This window comes from Curcuma longa, chromosome 9, assembly GCF_044706935.1.
Source record: "Curcuma longa cultivar G26 ecotype Majalengka, Jawa Barat chromosome 9, ITB_CL_G26_1.1, whole genome shotgun sequence".
In the NCBI taxonomy this organism is placed as follows: Eukaryota; Viridiplantae; Streptophyta; class Magnoliopsida; order Zingiberales; family Zingiberaceae; genus Curcuma; species Curcuma longa.
Window position 1 is genome coordinate 5390680 of NC_133869.1, and position 26507 is coordinate 5417186.

The 26507-nt window shown below is 35.7% G+C and overlaps 1 protein-coding gene across 1 annotated transcript; it reads right to left on the bottom strand.

The window, feature by feature from the left end:
* Positions 1-1089: 1089 nt before the first annotated feature.
* LOC141834569 (ABC transporter G family member 31) lies at positions 1090-18615 on the bottom strand. The gene is made up of 24 exons (XM_074721885.1): positions 18353-18615; positions 17653-17773; positions 17229-17317; positions 17062-17146; positions 16674-16833; positions 16513-16589; positions 16381-16434; positions 14091-14181; positions 13637-13938; positions 13185-13466; positions 7784-8100; positions 7551-7711; positions 7367-7470; positions 6033-6189; positions 5825-5944; positions 5397-5491; positions 4984-5316; positions 4614-4904; positions 4192-4275; positions 3962-4095; positions 3629-3856; positions 2504-2675; positions 2170-2424; positions 1090-1569 (listed from the first exon to the last, which is right to left on the bottom strand). Exons 1-24 carry the CDS (start codon positions 18613-18615, stop codon positions 1297-1299), a joined length of 4248 nt encoding a protein of 1415 aa, XP_074577986.1. The 3' UTR covers positions 1090-1296.
* Positions 18616-26507: the final 7892 nt, after the last annotated feature.

Consider the following 26507-nt stretch of genomic DNA (forward strand, 5'->3'; position numbering starts at 1 on the left):
ATATATATAGCAATTAATACATCATAGTGGTAGAGAAATACAATGAATGTCTAGTGGTAGGGAAAAATAAAATTCAGACTTGGGGGTCCCAATGCCAACCTGAAGATGCTGAGCCGATCAACTCCAAATATGCCAATCCTAAATATGCCATATTGAATTATACTAGTCTATCTTCATCGATCTGAATATGTCCAGTCAATTTTCGTCGATCTAAATATGTTCAATCTATCTTCGCCTATCCTATCTATATTATTCTTAAGAACCCTGAGCATTAATGTTAGCTTCAAAACTTGGAAGTATAGATTTAAAACTCGTGCCTTTTCTAGCACTAGAGCCAGATTTTCCATTTGGATGCTACATGGAGATTGATTCATGGAGTAAAACAAAGCTCAACGAGTAATATAATTAACGCAACAGTAAAATTAAATAGCCTCACCCTCTGGAGCTTGAACAAGATTGGTAAAGCAAAGGAAATAAATATTTTAAATAGAATGAAACTTCACTTAAATAACTGTCACTGAAAAGAAACTCTCACTAAGAGAATCCAATTAGAAATTATATTAATTCAAAAAAAAACATCTCTAATACATAGGATTCTAGTTCCTAAGACTTTTTTTTTCATAAATAAAGACACAATTTATCTAAATACAAATTCTAATCATTTTTTTTTCATAAAAACTAAATAATCTTTTAAAAATTCTCCCATCATTTCCTAAAAATATAACAAATTATTAAAATTTAAAAACTTAAGACAGATTTAAGCCTTTCGACAACATTTTAATTAAAATTTAAAATTTTAATTGGGTTGACAATGCTATGAACAACTGCTATGAAATAACACTAGACTACTACTAGCATTCATAATATAAGAGCCAACTAGGAAAGCCAAAATAATAAACCAAAACAGTTCAAAATAGAAAACTGAAGAGCAAGCAATGGAAGAAATGCAATTTCCTTGACTAAAAAATTGTTCCAGACAAAAAAAAAAGGATTCATTTTCGATAATCATCCTTCTCCCAGTGATGCAAGAATTTATAAGCAAGTAGAGTCTCGGTAAATTATCCACAGAAATACAACTTGACTAGATAGTAAAGGAAAGAAAGAGCCATGTTTCATCTTACACTAAATGAACCACTCAGTTCAGTGCTAGAAGTAACACAACCCCTTCGATATAAGAACCAACGATTCACATAAAAAAATGGTGCTATACAATTTGCTCTTTCTTAAACATCAACCTTATTTGAGGAAGAATTCCTAAATTTAAAGGACCATAAGATCAGACCGCAGATCACACCCTTATCTTCTCTGAAAGTTGAGATACTTGATTGCTAAAGCAAATACCACTGCAAAAATCACACAGAAACCAACTACCATGAATGCCACTACACCCAGGAACTCATGCTTGAAACCGAAGTGGTATTTCAGAAACAGCCTTATGGGGATCGAGCGAACACCATCTGAAAGAATCATGGGAGCATCTATATCTCCAAACTGGGAAGTGAGCAAGCCGTACAAACTCCACGCCACCGGATCAGCGTAATAATACCATCTCCACCAGCCAGGTATCCTCTTCAATGAATACAAGTTTCATCACAAGAAACAATCAGTATAAGACTTACTAGATGTATTACAAATGCTTGCAAAGAAGATGATTAACAGTTAAAGATTAACATGCTTCAGAGATGTCCTAGGCCATGAGAATCTTAGGAATCTAGAGAGATGTAATTAGTCCAGACATGAAGGAATTGTTGCATCAGCTAGCTTTGATTGGGTGAAGAGTGCAGTGAAATAGACACTTGCATAGAACTAGATATGATGTATAGGTGAAAGATCTTGTTTTAGCCATAAAAAGGATAAAAAATTGAACTAGATATGATGTATAAGTGAAAAATCTTGTTTTCATCCAAATATGGGGATATAACATGTTAATTAGCACAGGCAGAACAATTAAAATTGTAAATCTAATGTGATCGAGTAAATTATTCAAACTTTCTAATGCAACAGAAAATATGCAACAATCTGGATTTCTACACTGTAACAAGTATCAAAGGACAGCAAATTTTCTATTTATAGTGCGAATTAGCGCAGAGACTACAAGCAAAGTACAGTTGATGGGAAGAGCAAAATCAGGGAAATAGTTGTTAGAACAATATGTTTGATTTCTCTTACCTTTCGTGCAATCATGAATCCACTGAACAGATTCCACAGCGTATAGAATGGTGCAGCAATTATTGGTGCGACAGTTTGGCTTGGGGTTATTGCAATCGTCATCATGCCGAAGAAAGTGAAGTACAACAAAGTGAAATACATGAAAAATATATACAGCATAAACTTGATTAGGGTCCACTCATAAGAGCCCATGCAGTAGAATATAGTGCCGTAGATAAGTGTCTGCACCAGCACATAAGGAAATTCGATAGTAACCTGCAACAGAAACTGAAAAGTTAACAAAATGAAAAATATATATAAGAAAAAACAGGAAGAGTGCTTCAAGTACATAAACCTGGGCAAATGCGAATGGTAGAGCAGAATACATTCCAGCAGCTCTCTCTCTGTAGGAGACAAACCGTTCAATGGAAACTACCGGTTGAACTGCAGTAGCATTTGTAATTCCAATAAACAGGACTGCAGCATACATAGATCCCATTGCATTCAGGATATCCTGTTGGTTTTCCCTGAAAATATTGTGGGCTACCAATAATATTAAATCCAAAAAAATATAAAAGGAAAGTAAAAGAAGTTTCATCAGAATTATGTGCACAAACCCCCATATTAAAGAGTAAAACATTATAGAAATGTTTGTACAATTATCCTACGAATGCAAGGTCACCCAAATAAGGCTCCCATTTTCAAAAACCTCTTGCTCCATGAAAATAAAATACTTAAAATAACTCCAAAATAAAATTTTAACCAAATCATCGTTGTACATTGTTATGAGGGTAAAATTGCAATTTCATTTTCAAGCAAAGAATTAGTTGTCAAAGGATAAAGAAGGCGGAGGATTAAGTACAAGGCTTGGTGATGTTATTGATGGAGGTAGCAGAAGAATTGGCCATTGTTTTGGGTTATGTTTGGCAAGGCTTTTCTAAACTAATACAGGTTATTTTGTTGTTGGGGAGCAAATAAATACAGGTTATAATGGAGTTGGGGAACAAATACAGGTTATTTTGTTGTAAAATAAGAAATAGAAAGGATCCTTACACTAGATGAAACTTCCAAGATTATGGGAGAATACAATATCAATTTGAGGCCTGAGGAACCTCAATGTGTGGCTTCCTGTAGATTCAAGGAAGCTACTTTCAGGAAACTAGATAATCCAAGTTGTGGAGAAGCAAACTTGCCATATCATTATGGTTAGTGCTCAATCCAGCTGGTTTAAATAAGCCATCAAGCAATTAAGCAGAACAATTCTAGATTTGGTTACTTTCTTGTGTTGTTAAGTAGAAGAAGAACTAATATTATCATCCAAGAACATTCATAACAGAAAATCTAGTCCAACCAAACTAATTCAGTACCATCCAAAAAAATTCTGCTCCCATTAACTAAGATAAAGCTACATAGATTCACATATTAAGTATTAGAATCTCTAAGACATAAGAATTTAATGTCATGTAGAAGATTCAGGTACCTTTTCGAACCAAATCCCCAACAGATGGTTCCAAACATCAAAGAAATGATGACAGTGTAGAAAAAACGGACGGCTGTATATTGAGGGTTCCTCCAATAGCAGAGATTCTGCTTCCAAAGGCAAGCACGATATTGTGAAATAAATGGTTGTGAATACTTGGTTGGAAAGCTAAGCTCTTTGGATTCACTGTTCGGTCTGCTCAAGTTTGCTACCAATTCCTCATTGTGTCTACAAAAAAGGGCACCCAAAAAAAAAAGAAGATTAACTGCTAGAAGGAGCTTCAGTAACAGTATGAGATTAAATGAAGCAATAGCTTCCTTAACTAGGACATACTGAAATAATTTAGACTTTCGATAATAATCAGCAAAATCAATTCCAAGGCGATTTTCCATCAAAGGGCTAGTTACTTCAAGCATCCATGCAGCAGGATTGTAACCATCCTTGATCTTAGGAACTCCAGGAATTGCCTGAGCAGTCACAGAAAATTGTAAGATGATGAAACGAAACAATCAAACTTGTTAGTTAAGAAAATAATTTGAACAATCCAAACACGCCTAACCAACCTCAAAAAAATCAATTAGCTCTTGGGATTTTGGGCCTAAACAACCAGCATAAATAAGTTCTCCACCACGCTTCATGAATAAAAGCTGAAACATAAATAGGATACAAGGAGTCAAGAAAACCAAATGATAATTTCATTTTGTATTTTGTAATTTGTACTTATTAGTTTTAACATAAAGGAATCATCGTTTTCTTCATCTTGAATTCAAAGGCATCTTAGCATCAGTTAAAGAATAGAATGTCTTTGACTCTTTGGCTGAAAGGAGACAAAAGGGTGCAACTATTCAACAATTAGGAATTATGGTTGTGTAGACTAGGAGGATGTACAACAAGGTATGTAGATAAAGAGAAATAATTAAATCAATCCGACATCTCCTAGAGTGAATACTTCATAAATCAAATTCTGAGAAAAATGATGGAGAACCTCATCGAATGACTCAAAGATGTCTATACTTGGCTGATGAATCGTGCACACTATAGTCCTTCCAGTGTCAACTATATTTCTCACAGTTCTCATGACAATTGCAGCAGCCCTGGCATCCAATCCCGATGTTGGTTCATCCATGAAGACAATAGAAGGATTTGCAACGAGCTCCACAGCTATCGTTAACCTTTTGCGTTGTTCCGTAGACAAACCGTTGACTGCTGGTAAGCCAACAAGGGCACCACTTAAAGAAGTAAGTTCAACAAGTTCCATTACCTCCTCCACAAAAACCTGCAGCGGTCCTCTATTAGGTGGCTGAATTCATAAAGACATCAAGTGAAAAAATAGTCAAATGTTAAGATAATAATACCTTTCGAGTCCCAAGATCAACATGAGAAGGCAAGCGAAGCCATGCTGAAAATAGTAGTGATTCTATAATGGTCATACATGGAGAATGGACATCACTCTGCTCACAATATCCTGAGATCCTTGCAAAAGTTGCTTGGTTTTTGGGATAGCCAGAAATAGTTATGTCACCTTCAATACGTCCTCCTGTTTTCCTACCAGCTAAGACATCCATTAGGGTAGTTTTACCAGCACCACTGACACCAACAAGTGCCGTCAATACACCCGGCCTGAATGCTCCAGTCACATTGATCAATAACTGTAGTTGATCCTCAGATACACCTTGTTGCTTCAGTTCCTGCCCAAAGGATCGAATAACAAGGATAACCTATCTGAACAACTTAAACAGTGGAAAGGACCAAAAAAGAATAGACATACAGGTGGCACATCAACATAGTAGTTAATATTGCTGAAGCACATGGAAAGAGGTTGAAAGGGTAGAACCATGCCCTTCTGTGTCTGCTTACCGTTTTCTGCATAAATTGAGAAACATTTTAGATTTCTCAACTATGCTTGAAATTCTAATCATTGTAAAAATTTCAGTTGACTTGCTATAATCAAGTAAAGTTAAATGCCGATAGGTTCAGTTGAAAGTCTAATCTAATAAGATTCTAAGTTCAATGAGTTCACTGGAAAAATACATTATTATCTTGATCAATCAAAATAAGAAACCAAACAATGATAAGATAGATAAACTTTACATTATAAAGCAAGAACATGAAGAATGTGAAAATGTTTGTGATAATAGGGAAAAGATTTATAATCTAGCTACCAGCATAATGTTACTAATTTGAAGGTGTCATAACCTGTTAACATATTTGGGCTCAAGTAAGACCTTAATTCTATGACAAGCTTCTCCCCTTTCTTCCGTTGTTCCCTTTCTTGAATTTCACTTTTTGACACCACAGCTTGTTGCTTTCCTATTGCTGCTTAGGCTTGAATGAATATCACAATAAGATAACATTAAGAGCATTAGGATAATAGTAACAAACATTTTGAGGTCATTGAGCTTACGGTTAAGGTAAGTTAAGAATATTGTGAAAAGGATGTTGAATAAGATAGTGTAACCAAATAATGCACAAATGCCAATCCAGAACCAGTAATTCTTTGTGAACATGCCATATTCTTTCAATGCAGCTTCTCCAAGTGAAATGTTATCCTTGGTGCCTTTCTGCAACATGATAAATCATGAATTAGAATCTTTCAAAAGAAATATGAGTATGACACATAAACCTTGTAAATAGCACATAAACAAAAAACTTATTTTTGAAAACTACTTAGCACAGTAAAAAGAACATCATCAGGCAAACTATTTGCATACTTTATATTTTTTATTTAGCCACATGACGTCATATAATTTATCATCACCATCACCATATAAAGAGCCATGTTAATGCGAACTATTTATACTACTACATGGATTGTATCCCTTTGTTGGACTCTTTGCAAAGTGATAGCACTATTAATATTTTAGAGATTTTAAATCTCTTTTAGTTACATTAATTAGAGTTTTCATTTTAGTCTTCCTTTATCCCTCAAAACTCCTCTAATTATAGAATCAATTGGTAACCTTTGAAACTCTTCATATCATCTTAATCTATTGTCTCAATTTATCATACAATGAATATACCTAATTATTCTACTATGACAGTATTTTGGTTTTAGCTTTCTATGTAGAAGCAAAGTTCGAAATCTTGAGCCATGCTGGTATTTCAATTTTTGACTATAATGATATTGTTTTGGTATTGTGCTGATGTTTCGGTTATTGCATCAATGGCAAATTGGAGGTGGAAAGAGGAAGAGATGAAGAAGAAAAAGAAAAGGCAACTATATACATAAATTCAATGTTTGCTTTCCATTTGGAATGCTACGATCTTGTATGGAGACAAACTATAAAAAAGAATAGCATTACCTTAATTTTAGCATGCCAAGAGTGTTGATATGAAATGATACTCGTCGATATGATTGGCACAACACAGGAAACATTGTCTAGGTATCGAGTTTCAGTAATTTATTGGAACAATACATTTCGATTGGTAGTATGACATTTCAAATCATACATAGAAGACAAGGTACTGTAAACGGACTAAGTCATGGACAAAGGATAATATTAAGTTTGGAGAAAGAGAATACATATGCATTGATTAAAGATACATATTGCATTGGTATATAGAAGATTAACGACACAATCCTAAACCCAATATATTTGAAAGTTTTTATTAGAACAATGTATCAGAGACATGACTACTATGAAAAGTGAAACACAACAATTGCACATAGGCAAAACTAAAGCTTTGATGAAAAACATGTTCCTTCTATAAAGTAGTAAAACTATTAATAAGTGTTACCTTGCCCCATGAATGTCCGAGGAATTCATTAATTGAAATCGCATTTTGTGCATACATTAATGGGGAAATCCAATAGCCCCAAACCCACCAGTGTGGGATGCTATCTGCAAGAATTATTGTATACAAATAGCTTAAGGGAAAAATGATGGTAAATAAATCATGAATGACATGAGTAAAGTCTAACCTTTTGATATTATAAATCCTCCAAGAATCATGATGACCAACATAGCAAAAGATCCAAAAGTGTTAGCAACAATCATATTACGACCCAATGAAGCTATCACTCGGAACAGTGCTAAAGCCATTTGGTGAAGGAAAAAGAGCAAAAGAAATTGTGACAGGAACCTACAACAAACTTAAATTGTACTATGAATATACCATAAATTGCAAAGATTTACAGAAAGTACAAGGTATTACCTCGTAAATTGTGGATCATAACCAACTACATAATATGTAACTGCAACCCACATTCCAGACTCTACAAGTGAAGTAGGAATGCTTAAGATCCAAGATGGAATTGTATATGCCCATGCTGGATAAAAAAACAAGTCCCTCTGCTTGTAGAGCACTGGAAGCTTGGTAATCAACAAGGAAACTTCAGTGAACCCATTGAACAGAATCATTATCAAAGCAAAATAGAGTGCTCCAGCATATATAATTCCATCATCAACTGAGTTATGATGCATTGTTGTTCTGAAAAATACTGTCATAGTAATCAGGGCAACAAGCAGAAGCTGCAAAACCATGAAAACCAGAAAATTAGACCACTCATTGCAACCCAAATTTATCAAACTACTCTTTCTACAAACTTCGAATCTGAAACTTTGGGATCTTCACTAGAAATGCTTTCAACTTGATTAGCTTCCCATCAAGAATGAACTATAGGTGGTGTATACCATGTGATAAAATAATTAATTAGAATTATTTAGAAAATTAGGATGTCGAAAGAAAAAGCTCTAGTAACCAGCCAAATTATATTGTTGAAGAAAGTAAAGGTAGTGCTAACCCACCGAGTCAAACAGGTATCTAATTACTGTTTGCCTCAACACCTCACTGACAACGAATAGTGAAAGAATTTGTGAGGCATAAAATTACATTCAATATACTCATCCTATCTTACAAGGATCACATAAATTTATAAAAGTGATGATGTAGAAGTAAAGAAAATGCATAAAGGGAAACACATCGTAACAATCTGGAAGAAATCAAAGTGAAATTTGAAGTGAATTGGAAAAATTAATGTAAATCACTTAATATCTTTCCATTCACACTCCCTCTCAGATTGAAGATGTTACAAATTTACATCAAACTGGGACGCTCAATCAGTTCCTGAATTTCTGACTAAAGTTAAATTAACACATGCGTGGCCCCGAGGGTAATTGACTAAGATTGAAGGCCCATCTAGCTCCAAGGAATTTGTAAAAACACTTCAGGATTACTAGATATGTGCAACATATCCAGTGGATGAAGATCTTAGTTATCACATAAATTAGGTCAAACATCCTATTAGACTGAACATCCTAATTAGACCCATAGGATTATGGGATAATTGCTACGTCATAGTGGCACTTTTCAATTACCACTGGCAATTCAAAAGGCTCTTCTAGCCTATAAATGATATGCATGTTTCACAGATTTGTAGGAAAAAAATTGAATCATGTGATGACACAACTGTATTGGTGAGAAAGTACCAGATAATCGAACCTATGTTTTAATGTTGACAAAAGATTTAAAGATAAGATCTGGAGATCTGATATGTTTGTTAAGTGCACAGGTTAGTTCTAGTAAGTTAGGTAGATCAGATACTAGGCAATAGGAAGTCTTAGCTGGTCAAGTGGATTGTACACTAGGAAGAGAAAGTCTAGATGGGTCAACAAAACTAGACATCTGGCAGGATAGACTTGATGGGTCAACAACACCAGACATCGAGTCAAAGGAAGCCCTAGTGGGTCAAGGGATCAGATGCTAAGTAAAGGAAGCCCGAACAGATCAGCTGAACCGGATGTTTGGTAAGAAGGTAAGACATGTAAGTTCTGGAGAGATCCTTTTGAAAAGAAGACGATGAGGCATGTCTTAATTTTGGGACAAAGTTAGACATTGATCCGACTAAGAAATCAATCTAGATTTCAAAGTCGAGATTAGATAGTTGCTTAACTATCATAATTAGAAGATGCATAAGTTATAATTTGTTTTATGTAGTGCTAACTCTGTTTTATAGGGTATAGTCAACCGAAAGGTAAGTTCCATTGATCGAACATTTCGAGCGATTGAACAAAGAGCTCAGTCGACTAGAAAAATCTGAGTTGACAACCTGTCTGATGTGGCATCAATTTCGTTCAAAAGGCTAACGTGACGAATGACATGTCTTGTGACATGGCTTGGATAAGCTCTAGATGTTGATGTGGCATGGATAAGGCTTGAGGTGATGATGTGGCAGCTGATGTGTCAAGGGATAAGCCTTAGAGAGCTAATGTGGTTGGAGATAGACTTCGGGAAGTTGATGTGGTGTAGGGATAATGACACTGTTGGGTCCAAAAGGATGTCTGTATCTCCACAATAGCATGATATTGTCCACTTTGGGCCTAAGCCCTCATGGTTTTGTTCTTGGGCTCTCCCCAAAAGGCCTCATGCCAATGGAGATACTTTCCATCCTTTTAAACCCATGATCTTTCCCATGTGTTTTAGATGTGGGACTATGTTTGCACCTTTGCAACCCAACAATCCTCCCCTCAAACAAAGACCACAGACCCCCCCTCAAACGGGAAGCCTCCGTTTGATGTCTGAATCTTCGACCCACCAGGACTTCCTGCCCCTCGGTCTACCCGACCTACTAGGACTTCCTGCCCAGCCGCAACCAGGACTTCATGCCCCTCGGTCTACCCGACCTACTAGGACTTCCTGCCCAGCCGCAACCAGGACTTCATGCCCCTCGGTCTACCCGACCTACTAGGACTTCCTGCCCAGCCGCAACCAGGACTTCATGCCCCTCGATCTACCTGACCTACTAGGACTTCCTGCCCGGTGTCTGGTCCTCTTGATTCAAACACGGGAGCCCCTACTTCCTTTGTTTTTTTAAGGTTCAACCCACATGGTTAGATCCGGATCATGGCTCATCCAGCGGTTAGTCCGGTGAAGAGCGGCCTCGCTCTGATACCAATTGTTGGGTCCAAAAGGATGTCTGTATCTCCACAATAGCATGATATTGTCCACTTTGGGCCTAAGCCCTCATGGTTTTGTTCTTGGGCTCTCCCCAAAAGGCCTCATGCCAATGGAGATACTTTCCATCCTTTTAAACCCATGATCTTTCCCATGTGTTTTAGATGTGGGACTATGTTTGCACCTTTGCAACCCAACAGACACAAAGCTGACGTGGCACTGGATCAGGGCGACTGGATGGTGATCGGGAGACGGAAAGACCCAGTCAGTAGTTGTACAACCGGATGGAATGCTGGCGTTGAGAAAGTTCGATCAACCGGAACTATAGATCGGTCGATTGGAAAAGCCGATCTGGATCAGCGTTGATCGAAGATAAGACTGTTGATCGGTCAACCGAATGACTGGATCAGTCGACCGAACAACACCTATAAAAAGAGCTTCGAGCAGAGACTTCAGAATATCAATCCAAACTCTCATTAAGTGTTCAAGCATCTAACGCTCTGCTAATCTACATTGCATCACTCTCCGACAACCTACGCTAAGCTCCAAATCGCTAAGAGTTGTTGGTAACTTTATTTTAAGCTTATTGCATTTCATTCTTAAAGGGTACGGTAAAGTGTTACCGTAACCTTTTCATTTGTAAGAGACTTTTCCATCTCTTAAAAAAAAGCGGAAGGAGAATATTAGTGTTGCCTATTCGTAAACGATCCACCAACAGATTGTAAGTCTTGGAGTAGCAGTCTTAGGGGTTGTGAACCAAGTTCTGAAGAGGTCCTTCTGAAAAGAAGGCGATGAGGCGTACCCTAATTTTGAGACAAAGTTAAATATTGATCTGACTAAGAAACCAATCTAGATCTCAAAGTCGAGATTAGACAGTTGTTTAACTGTCATAATTAGAAGAGGCATAAATTATAATTTGTTTTATTCAGTGCTAACTCTATTTTATAGGGTTTAGTCGACCGAAAGATAAGTTTGATCGACCGGACATTTCGGGCGATCGAACAAAGGGATCAATCGACCAGAAAAGTCTGAGTTGGCAACATATCTGATGTGGCATTAGTTTTGTTTAGAAGACTGACGTGACGAATGACATGTCTGGTGACATGGCCTGGATAAGCTTCAGATGCTGATGTGGCATGGATAAGGCTCGAGGTGATGATGTGGCAGCTAATGTGTCAAGGGATAAGCCTCAGAGAGTTGATGTGGCTGCGGATAGGCTTCGGGAAGCTAATGTGGTGAAGGGATAATGACACAAAGCTGACATGACATTGGATCAGGGCGACTGGATGATGATTGGGAGACCGAAAGACCCAATCAATAGTTGTACAACTGGATCGAATGCTTGTGTGGAGGAAGTTCGATCAACTGAAACTATAGATTGGTCGATTGGAAAACCCGATTTGGATCAGCATCGATCAGAGGATCAATCGAGCAAACAACACCTATAAAAAGAGCTTCGAGCAGAGACTTCAGAACATCAATCCAAATTCTCGTCAAATGTTCAAGCATCGAACGCTCTGCTCATCTACACTGCATCACTCTTCGACAACCTACACTAAGCTCCAAATCGCTAAGAGTTGTTGGTAACTTTATTTTAAGCTTATTGCATTTCATTCTTAAAGGGTACGGTAAAGAGTTATCGTAACCTTTTCATTTGTAAAAGGCTTCTCCGCCTCCGAAAAAGCTTTTCGGAAGGAGAATATTAGTGTTGCCTATTCGTAAACGATCCAATGGATCGTGGGTCTTGGAGTAGCATTCTCGAGGGTTGTGAACCAAGTAAACGATAGTGTTTTTGTGTTGTATTGTTTTATTTTTTCTGCTGCATTCTGATTATTCAAAGAAAAGACAAGTTTTAAAAACCAAAAGTGCAAGCAATATTCACCCCCCCCCCCCCCCCCCCCTCCACCTCTATCTTATCTTTCCAATCCAACCTGGATGACATGGCAACGCAGGATGCTAATGAACGATAGCAGAGTGGCAACAACTAAGGTAAGATCAAAAGGAAGGATTAGAAGAGGACTGTGAAGCATAGAGGAATGACCCTAGCAGTGATCTTGTTGGTGACATCAAAATTAGAATAGTAGATTGGTCACAGTATCAATAGGCGAGGAGTCTGATTTCTAGAGGGAGGGAAGAATAGCTGATGTCGAGGCTTAGAAGTCAATCAAGAAAGAATCTGATGCTCTAATAGAATTTGTGGGGGAAATAAAACTATACTTGATATATTAAATATTACAATGATAACATGAATTTATAAAAGTGATCCTGCAATGGAAAAGGAAATCCATAAAGGAAAATACATATTCAATAATATGCTATATGGAAATATATTAAGATAAATCTGAAGAAATAGAGAGAAATTTAGAAACAATAGAAGTGAATCAGACATTTACATTGATCAAAGGCAGAAAAGGAAGAAATATACGGTACAAGATTCCCAAACAGCATGTGATATGATGGTTCATTTAATGTGCTTCCAAATACCAATTATCAAACATCAAAGCATTCAGTTAAAAACCCTTCCTGGAAATGAAGTTGAACCAGGAAATATACGTTTCTAATTCTTGAGGTTGTAAACACTGCTATATGGCTTTAGTTGTTTAGCAAGGTGCCCCTTGTTAGTGACAACAAATTCAATTTTTAAAGACAAAAGTATCTGTACCTGAATAAACTTGAAAACATAGACAAACGAATTCCTCTTCATCAGTAGTATCTGCCAAGCAAAGTTGGCCTTGAGAAGGTTGAACCTTCTTTCTCCATATTTAGAGGCTGACAAAGCTGCAGGATGGTTATTGACTCTGTTATACGGAATAGCCAAGTCCTCACTCAGCCTCTTTCCAACACAGAAGGAATTAAAGGCATCTGCAAACTTTGATACAGGTATAAATTGATATAGAGAATCATATTGGCACCAGTATTGCTGCTGGTCTTTCTTAGAAGTGACCTGGAAAGACAAGGAAATGAAATCAAAATTTCTCGTAACTTATTTCAAGAACAATATAAAATAAGGGATTAGAAATTTAGATTCTTAAAACATTTTCAAATGTGGTGGGGGGGGGGGGGGGGGGGGGGGGGGGGGGGGGGGTGGCGGCGGGTAGCAGTTTACTTTCTTACTTCTTGCAAAAAATCAGCAACATTTTTCCGTTCAGGACACTTGAAGCCCATAGAAAAAAAGAATTCAACAGCGGCATCACGAGGTCCTTGATAGACAATCTGGCCTTCAGATATAAGAATGACATCATCAAATAATTCATAAGTCTCAGGATCTGGTTGCAACAAGGAGATAATTGTGGTTCCATCAAGTGCCTGAGTGGAGTGCTTAAGATACTTGATAATTTGGTAAGTGGTTGAACTGTCAAGACCAGTAGAAATTTCATCCATGAACAAAACTCTAGCAGGCCCAGCAAGTAATTCACCTGACAAAGGTATGAATTGTGAACTTTTAATAAGTAAAAAAACACTGAAAACATTTGGAAGGGGGATCATTTGAAATGCATGAAAAACAAAAGTTGAAGTATAAAAAGAAGAAAAATAAGGGAAAAGGAATGTGAAAATCAAAGCTGACTACCTGTTGTAAGACGCTTCTTTTGCCCTCCTGAGATGCCTTTAATCATTTCATCCCCAACAAGGGTGTCAGCACATATATCCAGCCCTAAAATCTTGGTTAAGTGAAATTTAGAAATTTAGAAAAGATAAATGCACATCATCATCACAAATAGATACTTATGAAACATAATCAGAATTTGCACAAAAGGACACAATGTTGATGAAGCATATAAACTGTTATAACCAACAGAACTGGGTAACTGGATACAACAGAATTTTAGGATTTTCACAAGGACGTGCCTGGACATTTGTAACAAGTTTATGTCAACTGAATCTTAACTAATAATCTAGCAGGCATCTTAATGGTTTGTCTCAATAAATCAAGCTAACATCATTGGGTTTCAAGTTTCATACAAGGCTAGACGAAGCTGTTGATCTAATATCATGCTCTAGACTGAAACTGAGATTGAGCCATGAAACATTAGGATGGGCAAGGTTCAAAATCTCAAGCCGTGCCGAAGTTTCAGTCTTTGATTGGAATGATATTGTTTTGGTATCGTGTCGATGTTTTCATGCATGGTGATAGTAATAGATTGAAGTTGAAGAAGGAGATGAAGCATAGGAAGGAGTCTGTGTCAAGCTGGTTTTAAATCTTATATCATGCAGGGTGAAATAGTCGAAATATATTATTCAGGTAAATTACTAAAACTCAATACCACTCAACACCTTCATCTTTTTCCTCCTTCAACCTCAATTTCTTCACTAGCACTATGCATCGAAGTATTAACACAATACTAGAATAGTATCTTTCCAGTCAAAGACCGAAACTACGGTCAAGTGATATCGAATTTTGGTGATTTATTGGAACGATACATTTCGACCATTTCGTCCGGCATGGTACGAGATTTCAAACTATGAGGATGAGTACCTATATGAAACTTAGTTTGCTGGATAACTATTAAGGAGAAAGAATATAGTAAATTTAGACCTAACTATGGTACAAGCAAATCAGAATAACCCACTACCACAATGACTAGTGGTGGAGTCATTATAAGGCATAACTTGACATGTTCCCTATTGAGACTTTAAAGAATTATGTGGATACCTTGTATATTTGTAGGGGTGCTCTACCACAATATGGAAAAGGATTGGGATTTTTATGTAAAAAAATTCAAATTTTAAACTAAGGGCAGCGCATTTGACATCACCAGTGAACCAAAGCAAATCAAGTCAAAAAATATGTTTATTAATTTATCAGTTCTAATTCCATTTAATAATAGAAAGAATTTTTGTTGCACTTTGGTGTGGAGAATAGTAAATTGATAAGACCAAACCAATAAGCAATCCAAAAAAAATACATATGAAATATATTGCTTGATGATTTTTTGTCATAACAATTTTATATATATATATATATATATATATATATATATATATATATATATATTGTTTAAACTGAACCAAATTGATTAGTTTGATTATGTTAGAAAGCTTATTGGTTTCATTTTGAAATTTTAACTTTATGTGTTTATTTTGGTTAAAAAATTCAATAGTAACCCGCTAAACCAAATCGTACACACCCTTAATTTGAAACCCTTCTATAGTCCAACTACACCCCATATTCACAACAAATTAGAACAGCACACACTGATTTGCAAAATATCAAGAGAAGTTGTCATATGTTTATTCTAGGTTTGAGGCAGTCTACACTCTAGATTATTATTATATATGTTTCATGATACAATTCACACTGAAACTGTATGGCATATGTTTCAGATGCCTATTGCAGATGTTTCATTGGACACACAAGCAAGGGTTTCAATAAAAAAATGGTGTGTGAAAACAGAAAAGAGAGAGTAATAGATAATGAACTGGAAACAATTATATTCATGATATATACCTCAAAACAAAGTCCCCACGAAATAAATTAATGTGCTACAAGAGATGCAAATACTAATGGTTTTTCAAAATCAAGAAATAAGTATTTCACAAAAATTCTAAATAATAGTTCCAAATTTTCTTGAAAAACAATTAGGACTGAAAGAATGATGATTAGAAAGGATTTAAAAAATTAGGATTTGTGGCAAAGAGAAAATTTTCAGTGTGGAAATTAATAAGTTCAACAGGAATCAACTTCAAGAAAAATCAGAGAAACATTGTTTGAGGGTTGGAGTTTGAAAAGGTGAAAATGGTTAGTGATGCATATTAGGATGATTGACAGGAGGATTTAGCATTTATAATATTCTTATTTGTTGTCAAGAGAGACAAAATATGGATAAAATAAATGGCATTTAAATCATGTGCCTGTCTACCTTTAGTATGTATTCCACCACCAGGTTGGACTGCTTTCCCTGTAGAGCTATTGCCTTCAAGACAAAGGATAATTAAGCAAATCACAAATCAACAAATCCAGAGTTATCGCTTGTATGAGCACAAATGTTTACCTTCATAAATAAATCTAGATCCACATCAGGTTTAATTCCGGCATTCTTCTCCCTCCGCAAAAGCTCCATAAGCATATCTAGGTGTTGCTTTATTCTTCAGTAGCAATAGAATGCTCACAATTTTTCTTACAAAAAAAAAAAAATGAACTTCATAGACTCACCATACTTAATTCCAACACCTTGACAATGCCCTGCAAATTCTAAAGTTTCTCTTACTGTCAACTCTGCGGCATGCCAATCTTGCTGACTAATATATGCAGATGTTCTTTGAGGAACAAACTCATTAAATTGGTGCCCATTGTAAGTAATTTTCCCTGACATCTGAAACGATTTTGGTAATATGGCAACCCAAATGTGAATCACTAAAAAAGAAAAAAATAGAACACTCTTTTCCTAGAATTTTGTATAAGCTATGTTTAAACTATCAAGTTTTCCAGCAAAAGCAAGTCACAAAAAGAAAATTAGCGATATGTTAAACTCAAGAGCAAAACATGGTTTATTAGATACAAACTGAAATTTCTCAATAACAGGATTAAAATAATAACAAACCTGTAGACTTTGCTCAAGTCGTCCAGCAAGTGCCAAAAGCAAAGTTGTCTTTCCAGAACTTGGTGGACCCAAAAGCAGTGTCATTCTGCAGAAACCCATATATGTCAGAATCATCAGAACTGAAAATGGAAAAGGTTCAATTCAATTCTTATTCAAGAATCTATTACCTAGATGGTCGGATAATCCCATTAATGTTATCCAGTATTCGCAATTTCTTCCTTCCACCAGGAAAGATCCTCAGATGCCTCATGAAGGCCTTGCCAATACCAACAACATCCACTATTAGTCCTCAGACAACATAGAATATGTGCAGCAAACTGCACTAGCATTCAAGTATGGTAAATGGTCAATAAGAGTCTCCAGGCAAACCACTTTGCCAAGAATTATGCCTAAAATTGCTCAACTTGATAATATTAAGTAAGTACTTTTTATTGATTATTTTTCATCAGAAATTACGGGGAACAAATTCATTACAATTCATCATCAACGCCAAGCCATATAATTTCAACCACATCGTTGAGAACTAATTCCAAATCAAGCTTTCATCTCTTGGAAATATAATGGAACTAGAAAAATGTGAAACGTGCTTACCTCTGTCATGTTAAAGATAAAATTGGGAATGGTGGGCAATGCTCGACTTCCTACATGAACATAAGCATCTACCTTGAGCTCCTGAAATCGAACTTCAATCTTGGGAAATTCCAGATTCACACTACAAGTTCTCAAAATAATAAAGAAGAAATTAATAATAAGGAAAACTTGTTCAACATATTTAGCCACACACAAACTGACAATATGGGATTCGCAATACAAAAAACTAACGATGTGCGACCTAGTAATACCAGAATTCAATATATACATACACACGCATACAAACCGTTGAGATTCAGTATAACTGGCCTTATAAGCCAAAACAAGGTCTAATTCTAGCTCAACAAAAAAATTAGACTACAGAGTAATGGGAATTGCAGAACCGAGAGAACAGTTTCCCAAACCAAGCACGTGCAAATTCATGCGAAAAAAGAAATAATCCAATGGAAGTTCTTTCTTTTACTACTGAAGAACAATAGCTATGCTACCAGTCGTAAACAATCAAAAAAAAAAAAAATTGCGTTCAAGGAGAGGAGACTCGCAGGCATGAGCGACAAACAGAAACAACTGTTTCCCAAACCAAGAACGTGTACGTTAATGCGAACAAAAAAGGACAAATCTACAACCCCCAAAAAAAAGTTAGACAAAAGCAACAACAACAACAACAAAAAAGAAGAATTTTTTTTTTTTGTCCCCATACGCGTCAAACCGCTGGCGGATCCGGAGAAAGAACTGATCTGGTCCACCGGAATCGCTGAGCAAACGGTCGATCAAAGAAGTCCGGTCCGACGGGCTGAGCGCGGCGATTTCCACCTCATTGCGATGGAGGATCCCGCGGCGGACGCGGGAGAAGGTGGGGAGGCGCTCGAGGGCGGCCCAGCGAAGGGCCTCCTCCTCGTCGTCCTCGCTGCATCCCCTGAAGGAGCTGGACCTGGAGAAGACCGACTCGCCTCCGTTCCACATTCCCTAGCCTGACGGAGCTCAGCGGGCGATGGCAATGCGGAGGGGAAGCGCATTAATACAAGCAACCAATGACCACCGCAGCAGCAACAGTTGAAGGAGGAGGAGGAGCATTCAACGAGAGCACACGCTGGCTGTGGGGCTCTTCCAGCTGCAGGCGAGCATTCAATGCTTTCCCTCCCTCTCTCTCTCTCTCTCTCTCTCTCTCTCTCCTGCGAAGCGGTTGAGCAGTGTCCTCAGGGTGTATCCTCCGGGTACGATCGAGTTGGGTAACGGAATGATTTATCTTTTTTCATCTGCACCGACGACGTGAAACGAAGCGGTTGAGCAGCGAAAAGCAGCAGTTAAAGCGCAGTCGAAAAAGAAAAAAATGCATGTTCTGATGAATACAGGCTTCAGGAAACTAGACTTCTCCATTGGCTGTTAGCAGTGGCGCCACCTCTTTGTTCGAATCATAGTTCACGTTTTCCCTGAAAGATAACTTCGTCTAGACTGCTTTCTGGTTTTATCATTGATGTTCTAACAGTGAGCCATTTTTCGAATGAGCCTATAAATATAAATATTGAGCCCACTGATTATTGATTACGTAATAAAAAATTATTTTAGTAAATAAAAAAAATATTTTTTAATTGGATCCAGCATGTGTTTTCAGTTCTTTTTTCTTAAAAAAATCTAGGATATTGAGCATATTATTAAAAAAATATTTTTTTCCCAATTTGCAATATAGTGTGACCTATTAAAATTAAAATTTAAAATTTTTATTTATTATCTTAGTGTTTTACTACTGTACCAATAGATAAATACCAAGATAAAAGACATTTTATAAAGATCTTAAGAAAAATATTTCAAGATAATTTTTGTTAATGTAGCTAAATAAATTATACTGATAATATCAAGAAGAGTCTTTCATTTTGTTTATATTGATAATAAAATTTTCTGAATATGTAATAGGTGCCTTTTGTAAAAGCATTTTGGCAAAGAATTGTATTAGATATTTTTATTTTTAATAAAAATAAAAGTAAAAGTAAAAGTAGTCATTAAAGTATTTATTTGTAAAAAAAATTATTAAAGATCTATATTTTATAAAAATACAATGGATTATCATAAGAACATTCTATTTTTTTTTCAAGAATTGAAAATAAAAACTTTTAATTCAAAAGACTTCCTGAGGTATTTTTTTAAAAAGAAATTCTTTAACATGTAAAATGATTATAATCATTTTGGCTTAGACACTACACTAGGCTTTTTGTTATAGTTAACAATATTTTAATTTTTTTTCAAGTTTAAAAGTAATATTTTCTAATTAAAATTGCAACTCGTACTATTTTATCAAAAAAAAAAAAAAAAAGACTGAGCTCAAGCTATCAAAAATATTTAGAAAGATTTTAATAAATATTTTTTTATTTAATTGTCGATGGTATATAAATATTTGCATGTTGGTCCAAAGGTATAGTGTGATAGTAAAAAATAAGATATTTTTTTCAAACACTCAGATTTAAAACTCATCCAGCATATGTATATGATGTTTAAATAATTAGTAATATTGGGGTGTACCTTATAAGTCACCTTGTTTTCTGAATTTATTTGATAGATGAAATATGAAGCTCAATCGTCCATCCCAAAATTAATCAGTATAAATTAAATATTTGATATATAAAAAATAGATATTTACATGTGGAGTGCTGATAAGTAGCATCACCAATTAATTATAATTGAGACCGTTTTTAGTAGGTATACCTGAAAATGTTGGCGCATTAAAAACTAAGGTTTTAGATAATTAAAGCTACACCATTAAGTTATGCCTCATTAATTAGCTTTTTCTGGGTTTAATGATGTTGGTTAATTATGAAAGGACAAAAAATAAGCATTCTATAAATAAATTTAAAATTGTCACCCTCATTTCTAAAAAACCTGAACCCCCAATTTGTCTCACTTATCCACCTAAAAATTGAATACAACTTCTCTATCCTTACCAACCCTATTAATTTTTTCTTTCTTAAACCTTTCTTCTTCCTCTCATCCCCCTTTTCTTACATGCTAAGAGCAAGGTTTCTTCTCCCTTCTCTTCTTCCTCTCTTCCTCATCCTACTCCATCTTTTTCTTCATTCCGCTAGCAAAAAAACCAACTAGTTATTTTAGTCAAAATTACTATATACTAAAGACGTCTAATAGTTTTGGTCAAAATTACTATATTGCAAAACTGTCATGTAGTAATTTTTATTAGGATCTGTATAAACTAGAAGGGGATGAATAAGTCATTTCTAGTCAATGGATTTGCGCAATGGAAATTTAAATAACAGTTGACACACTAATGCAAAAACAAGAGACAATTTTTTACTTGATTCAGAATTTTCGATTCTTACTCTAAGACCTAGTCGTAACAATACTACCACCACTAAATCTTCTCTTTTTCAAAAATCTTTCGGAGGTGGAGAAACCTTTTATAACATGTTTTCACAATAATAAAACAAGAAACAATGATGTAAATACAAATGAAAGAGAAAATAACTTTACAATGGAAATTTTATTTTGAATGTTTTCTTATTGTTCGGAATTACCTCTTGATTGTAGGAAATGCAATAACACTTCGTCTCTAATCCCTCAAGAACCGACAATTTTAAATGTTCTTTATAGGGTTATTGTTAAGCTAATTTCCACATATCAGTCAACTGTCAGCTTCTATCAATCGTCGCCTCATCGAATTTGACGTGTAAAATGACTCTTTCCACACAGTTTAATCACATTAGTCTGTTAAAACCAATAGAATCTACATATATCTACCAATGATATGATATTATCCACTTTGAACCTAACAACCCTCCTCAAACGAAGGACCACTATACTTTAATCGAGGTCAGTTTGATGTCCAATCTCTTGACCATCAGACCCTCCTTGCCTTGATGTTCGATCCTTTTGATCCTTCAAGATTGTCAAGTATTCGATCCAACTGACCTACTAGGATTTATCTACCTCGAGCTTCATCATGGATTTTACCTCCTTCATTTTTTCCTGAGCTTCATCATGGATTTCAAGACTATCAAGTATAAATTCATGATCTTCTCTATGTATCCCCAATGTGAGACTTTGATTGTAATCTCAACAATACAGTCAACTGTTAAATCTCATCAATCGACTATTATCCCAATAGTCAAGTTCTATATTCGAGTTCTAAAGCTTCTATTCACTGTTACAGTGTCATCAATCCTCAACAATCGACTGATGGACTAACAGTTAAATCGATCAATCAATTTTGTAACATTCTATTCACTATTATAGTGCCAACAGTCGATTGCTAAACTCTAGTAATCGACATGTATTGTATCAAAATATTATAGTAGAAATCTTAAACCCCGACACTATAGCAACCCCCGAAGTTACTGTAGCAAATCTTAAAATCTAAGGTTTAACCCCTAAACATTATGGCAGCCCTGAAATCATTGTACTAACCCCCAAAGTATTATAAGAAACCTTAGTTACTATAGCAAACTCTAAAAATATCTCAAACCCCAATTTCAGAGTTTAGAGTCCATCGGTTAATTAATACACACTATTAATTTACTGATACTCCCGTTTCATTCTTACCAAATCTGAATTCTCATCTAGCATGGTATCTAGTTGACTTTAACCTATCATGACTTCTTTGTCTGACATTTGATCAATTTTGACCTGTCTGGACTTCTAGTTGCTTATATCTAGTTAACCTTGACCTGTCAGAATTTTTTGTTACCTAGCATTAGGTCAATCTTGATTTGTCATGACTTCCTTTACTCATGACTAACATCCGATCAACCTTGACAAGTCATTGCTAAGTGTTTGGTCCATGACTTAGTTGGACTTCGCTTCTTATGCCAAGTGTTTTATGATCCACTTGGACTTCACTTTTTGTGTGTCAAGTGTTTGGTCAACCATAACCTACCTACTAGGACTTCGCTTCTCATGCCAATAACTCCCTATTGGACTTCTGATCACTAAGGTTCCAATCAACCATGATTCACTTGGACTTCTCATCTCATGTCAACTCCCTATTGGACTTTCAACTGACAAGTGTCTGGTCAACCGTGATCTACTTGGACTCTTCGCTCAACCAACTAACATATTGATCGACTGTCAAGTATTCGATCAATCTTGACCTACTTGACGTCTCACTTAATCAACTAACATATTGATTGACTGTCAAGTATTCGATCAATCTTGACATACTTGATGCCCAACTAACATATTGATCAAACAATAAAACTCAATTCAAGTCAACTCAAGCTTGATCAACCTGGCTAATCTTGATCATAAGTCGATTGCACCAATAATTTTGACCCAAATTGTACTATGTGCCATCTAGCACTTTTGGCTAAAGTGATAAATGATGATTTTTTCCTTTTAAAATTTGAATTTGAATAGATAGATATTGATTATTGGATTCCATTCATATTTTCAAAGTGAATAAATAACTCAAAATTATCATGTAATAGTTTTGACAAAAACTATTATATAAGGTGTTTCTCATAAAATTTGAAGTTGAATAGATATATGTGTTAGTACCTGTGTGAGCTAGGGGTGAATAGCTCTTCTCGTGTCGATGTGGTTGCGCAACAAAAACTTGAAGCAAACTCATAGCATGACTCAAACACAATCTATTTTAGTTGGTTCATTGCCTCCTAAGATGGCTATGTCTAAGGACTAGTTCTAGCGAACTATCACCATCATCCTTCTGCTTCTCGGATACCTTTCAGAGGCGAAAAAGTTTCTTACAATCTATTTTTACAACAACATACTAAGAATATTGAACACAAATATAAATAAATGAAAGCAAACAACTTTACATAAATCTCACTTTGGAAGCTTGTTTGTTGTTTGAAATTACCTCTTTTGGTTTGGAAATGCAGTAATACTTTATCCTTAAACCCCCAAGAATCGACATTGTGAATCCTCCCTGAAACCCTTTTTTATAAGATTATTGTCAGATTGATTTCGACCTAGCAATCAATTGCTAGCCTCTACTAATTGATTGTTGTACTGCGATTTCGAACGTTGCTTTAACTTAAAGGCTCAATTTACCTTAGCGATCGATTGTTAACACTAGCAATCCATTGCTAAGCACCAGCAATTGATTACTATGCCTACCAAATGATTGCTAACCCATGACTATGGAGCCTACTATTTTCTGCTACAATATCAACAATCGATGAACTATGCAATTGAGTTCCAAACTCTTTGCTTGCTGCTATAGTGCCAACAACGATTGATAGTCGAGCAATTGAGTTCCAAAATCTCTTCTTGTTGGTATAGTGCCAAATCCAACAATTGATTGCTAACTGAGCAGTTGAATTGGAAAATTGAGTTCCAACCCTTCTTTCTCACCTCAACCCTCGAATTCAGGGTTTAGGAATAATTAATTGCTACTTTCTAGCAATCGATTGATACCTTTGTTTCAACCTTTCTAAGGCTAAATTCTCATCTCACCTAGTATCTGGTTGACCTTAATCTACTAGGACTTCTTTCGCTCAACATCTAGTTACCCTTAACCTGTCGAAACTTTTCATTGCGCAACATTTAGTAAACCTTAACTTATTGGAACTTCTTTGTTATCTAGTGTCCGATCACCCTTGACCTATCAGGACTTCACTTATGTGTCAAGTGTGTGATCCTTCATGATTCATTTGGACTTTATTTTTTGTGTGCTCAGTATCTAATCAACTATAATCCACTAGGACTTTGCTTTTCATGTTAACTCCTTGTTGGGCTTTTAACCGTCAAGTGTCCGATCAACTGTAATTCACTTGGACTTCTCATCTCTGGTTAACTCTCAGTTAGACTTTTGATCATCAAGTGTCCGGTCAACCTAGATCGACTTGGACTTCACTTCTCATGCCAAGTGTTCGGTCCTTCATGATCCACTTGGATTTTCCTTTGCATGTCAAATGTCTGATCAACCGCGATACATTAAGACTTTGCTTCTCATGCCAATTCCTTGTTGGACTTTTTTATTGTCAGGTATCTGATCAACCTTGACCTACATGATATTTCCTCAACCAACTACCATATTGCTCACACATACTCACTAAATTGCTCAAACATGCTTACCATATTGCTCAAACATTGAAACTCAATACGAGTCGACTCGAGCTTGGTCAACTGATCGAGGTCAACCTTGACCAAAGGTCAATTGTACCAATAATTTTTTTTTTGATGTTTGATAATATATTTAAGTTAAAACTAACTCATTATCCCACCATCCTATTTCATCATTCTTTTTGTATCAAAATATGAATGAAGGTTTCTTAACTTAAATCCTTCATTTTCCCCTTGCATACATAAAAAAAAATATACTCAAAATCAATTCACTTCCTCCATTTCATTTTCTCTGATAGTACTTAACCTTGAACTTACCATCTTTCATTCACCAATCGTCAAAATCTCACATTCTCCTTCTTGAATTCTTTTATTCTCCCTCTTTCATATTGAAATCATGCCTTTAAGATGAACCTCCTCCTCAAAGCATGCTCTACTTCATTTATTTGCACCAACAATATTAAGGAGTTCTATACCTTTAGAAAATTTTAAAACCTAAATCATGAGGTTAAAATTTTAATTTTGAATTTAAACTCCTACTTAAATCCTCATTTTTCTCTTTTTTTACATCTCTTTCTTATTTTTACTCAGAAAACTCTATTTGAATACTTATCCAAATATATCATAGGATTAGGGATGTTAAAATACCTAGGGTGAGCTTAACCGACTAAAATAACTCTATTTCAATTAAAAGACACCGTAACAAGTAGCTACTTATTATTATGGAAATATAGTTTAAATGCCTACATACACACTCTAGAATGGTTAACTCGGATTGTTCAAGTTGATTGTGTTAGTAAGATTCACTTGATTGAGTAGGTAAACCTATCATCAAAAGGATCAAATGCCCAAAGGAGCTTATTAGGTCAAATAGGCTAGTTAAATTGACTGTGCAAACTAATGATCAATTTGTTTGATCGAGTTAAACTTTAGTACATTCTCTAGGAGATGTCATTTGTCCTCGGGGCAATGGTGCCGCGGTAGGACATCTAGGTTGTCACTCAAGCACTTGCGGTTCGATCCCCAGCTACGGCGTATTTGTAGGAATTTTCCTCCAAATGGGGAGCGCAATCAAAGGATGTTGGGCGTCTGGGTTGGCCGCTGCGTGCACTTCCTGATTTACCTTGGTGGCCGGTGGAAAACTTTTGTGGGGTCGGACCGGTCACCCTAGAGATATTCAATGGAGCTAACTGAGATTTATCATTTTTTTTTCTAGGAGTTGTCATTTTAATTTATAAAATACTCAAAATCTAATCAGGATGAAACAAAAAACTTGGTTATCCCACAAAGTAGAAAATTTAGTTGTTTTTAGTGTTTTGAAGGCTGATGAACCATCAAACTTATCAATTTAATTTTTTTAATTATATCAAACTAAAACTTGATTGAAATCCATTTTTATCTACCAATCCTACTTTAATTGAATGCACTAGTCCAGTATGATTTTCAGAATAATAACTATTTTAAGACAATGAAAATTAATGATAACACAATAATAGGATCTCAATAATCTCGAATATTACTTTGTCAAAGTCTAGCAAGCTAGCACAATCAATGAGATTATCAACTTTGTGGTAAATCATATGATCATCTTGTTTGCCCTAATATATAGGAGAGCCACATCTATCATCAAATCATGCTTAGATTTTCTTGATCCAATATCTCAAATAAGTTAGAGGATTTAGCATGAACAATGACAATGCTACATGTCATTTGCCAACTACACCTTCCAAATCAAACATCATGATCATAAACAAAGTCTAAACTTTCACATGCCATTGTCTACGTACCAAATAAAGCTCGATCGATAGCAAGCTAAATTTAGGTTTGCA

Coding starts and splice junctions, on each gene's coding strand:
- LOC141834569 (XM_074721885.1), bottom strand. CDS start 18,615: ATGTGGAACGGAGGCGAGTCGGTCTTCTCCAGGTCCAGCTCCTTCAGG. Junction 5,317..5,396: donor ACTATGTTGATGTGCCACCT/GTATGTCTATTC, acceptor TCCTTTGGGCAG/GAACTGAAGCAACAAGGTGT. Junction 1,570..2,169: donor GATTCATGATTGCACGAAAG/GTAAGAGAAATC, acceptor TATTCATTGAAG/AGGATACCTGGCTGGTGGAG.